Here is a 1,394-nt window from a genome sequence, read left to right on the forward strand (position 1 = left end):
ATAAAATTTACTATCATAAACTACCCTCAAAGATGAAAATACTTGAGATTTTCACCAAATGTTTATAAAGGATGGTTCATAAATGTGAACAGAATTGAAATTAGAGATATTTTTTTCTGTTTTCACAATATCACTGATTTAACTTTGATGTTATCCATTATGTATATCTTTTAAATTTTTAATGGTGTATGAGATTTGGTGTATTGTGTTATCATGGTGCGTTTTAATATCGAGCAATGCATTCTAAGTACTCAATACGCATTATAACCATGGGGAAGTGCAGTCACCGCAGCCAGAGAGCGCATAATATGCACGATATTGTGTTTCATACTTAAATCGGAGTATAATATATATTATACACAAGACATATATTATATTATATATATTTTTGTAAAAAAAACTTATTTTATTAAGTTATCTCTAAATAATTCCCGTTCATATTTAAAGAACATCATTAAAATTGTCTATACAGTATACATGGTAAATATTATAATACTTCCAAAAATATTTTTGATTTTTTTAAATTTTTTAACTGCTTGTGAAATTTTTGAATTTTTATAATTTTTATAATTTTTATTTTTAATATTGATAAAAAAAAGTTTAAGCTTGATGAAAAAGCTTAAAAAATATGTATACAAAATCCCAAATAGTTGTTCTTATAGGTAAATATTGAAAATACATAGGCCGTACAGATTTTACCAGTTAAAACTCAAAATATCTATACAATTATATATAATATAAGTAATAAATGATTTATAAATCGGATAAAATTTTAAACGCCATACTATATATTACTGAGATTTCTGTTTCATTGATTTTTATAAAATATAACCAATATCGGAATAATATTGCATGTAAACAGTAGGTACGTATAATATAATATAATTATTGTAAATTTTAGTTTTTAACAGTTCAAATTTAATGTATTTTATGTACTATATTATTCAAAATTACCTGAGATTCGTTTTGTATATTATTTGAACACGATGACTCTATAAAACCACTTTCTCTCCGATAACTTCCATCCTCATCCAGCAGTTCATTTTTACCATCGTATGAACGCCCGTGTTTGTTTGATAATTGCTTTAAAAAAATGTTTTTGTTTCATTAATAATTATAATTTATTAAATTATCATTGCCTAGTCTTGTCAATAACTCGAGACAATCACGCATAAATTAATTATAAATCACTTTTTGTTTATATCGTTATTAAAACAAAAACAATATAACATTACACTATAGCTAGTCCACCTTAGACTTCTATTTTTAATTGCCACTATAACAGAAACGCTGTATCATCAGATCTTGAAAATCTAATATTATTAAAACAATTTGGCAATGTTAAACTTTTATTTTATGTTTTAGTTACAACTTGTCAACTTGGTGTTTTTTTT

General features: G+C 24.2%; 1 protein-coding gene across 4 annotated transcripts in view; it reads right to left on the reverse strand.

Moving 5' to 3' along the window:
- Positions 1 to 903: 903 nt before the first annotated feature.
- The window catches only part of LOC100168602 (whirlin), a 46,609-nt gene continuing 46,118 nt past the window's right edge, over positions 904 to 1,394 (reverse strand). For all 4 annotated transcript variants that reach the window (XM_029486784.1, XM_029486788.1, XM_029486786.1 and 1 more), the window contains one exon: positions 904 to 1,083. In XM_029486784.1, the coding sequence (XP_029342644.1) occupies positions 919 to 1,083 (165 nt within the window). In that variant the 3' untranslated portion in view covers positions 904 to 918. The remainder of the gene's footprint in view (positions 1,084 to 1,394) is intronic.

Source organism: Acyrthosiphon pisum, chromosome X (assembly GCF_005508785.2).
Source record: "Acyrthosiphon pisum isolate AL4f chromosome X, pea_aphid_22Mar2018_4r6ur, whole genome shotgun sequence".
NCBI lineage: Eukaryota > Metazoa > Arthropoda > Insecta > Hemiptera > Aphididae > Acyrthosiphon > Acyrthosiphon pisum.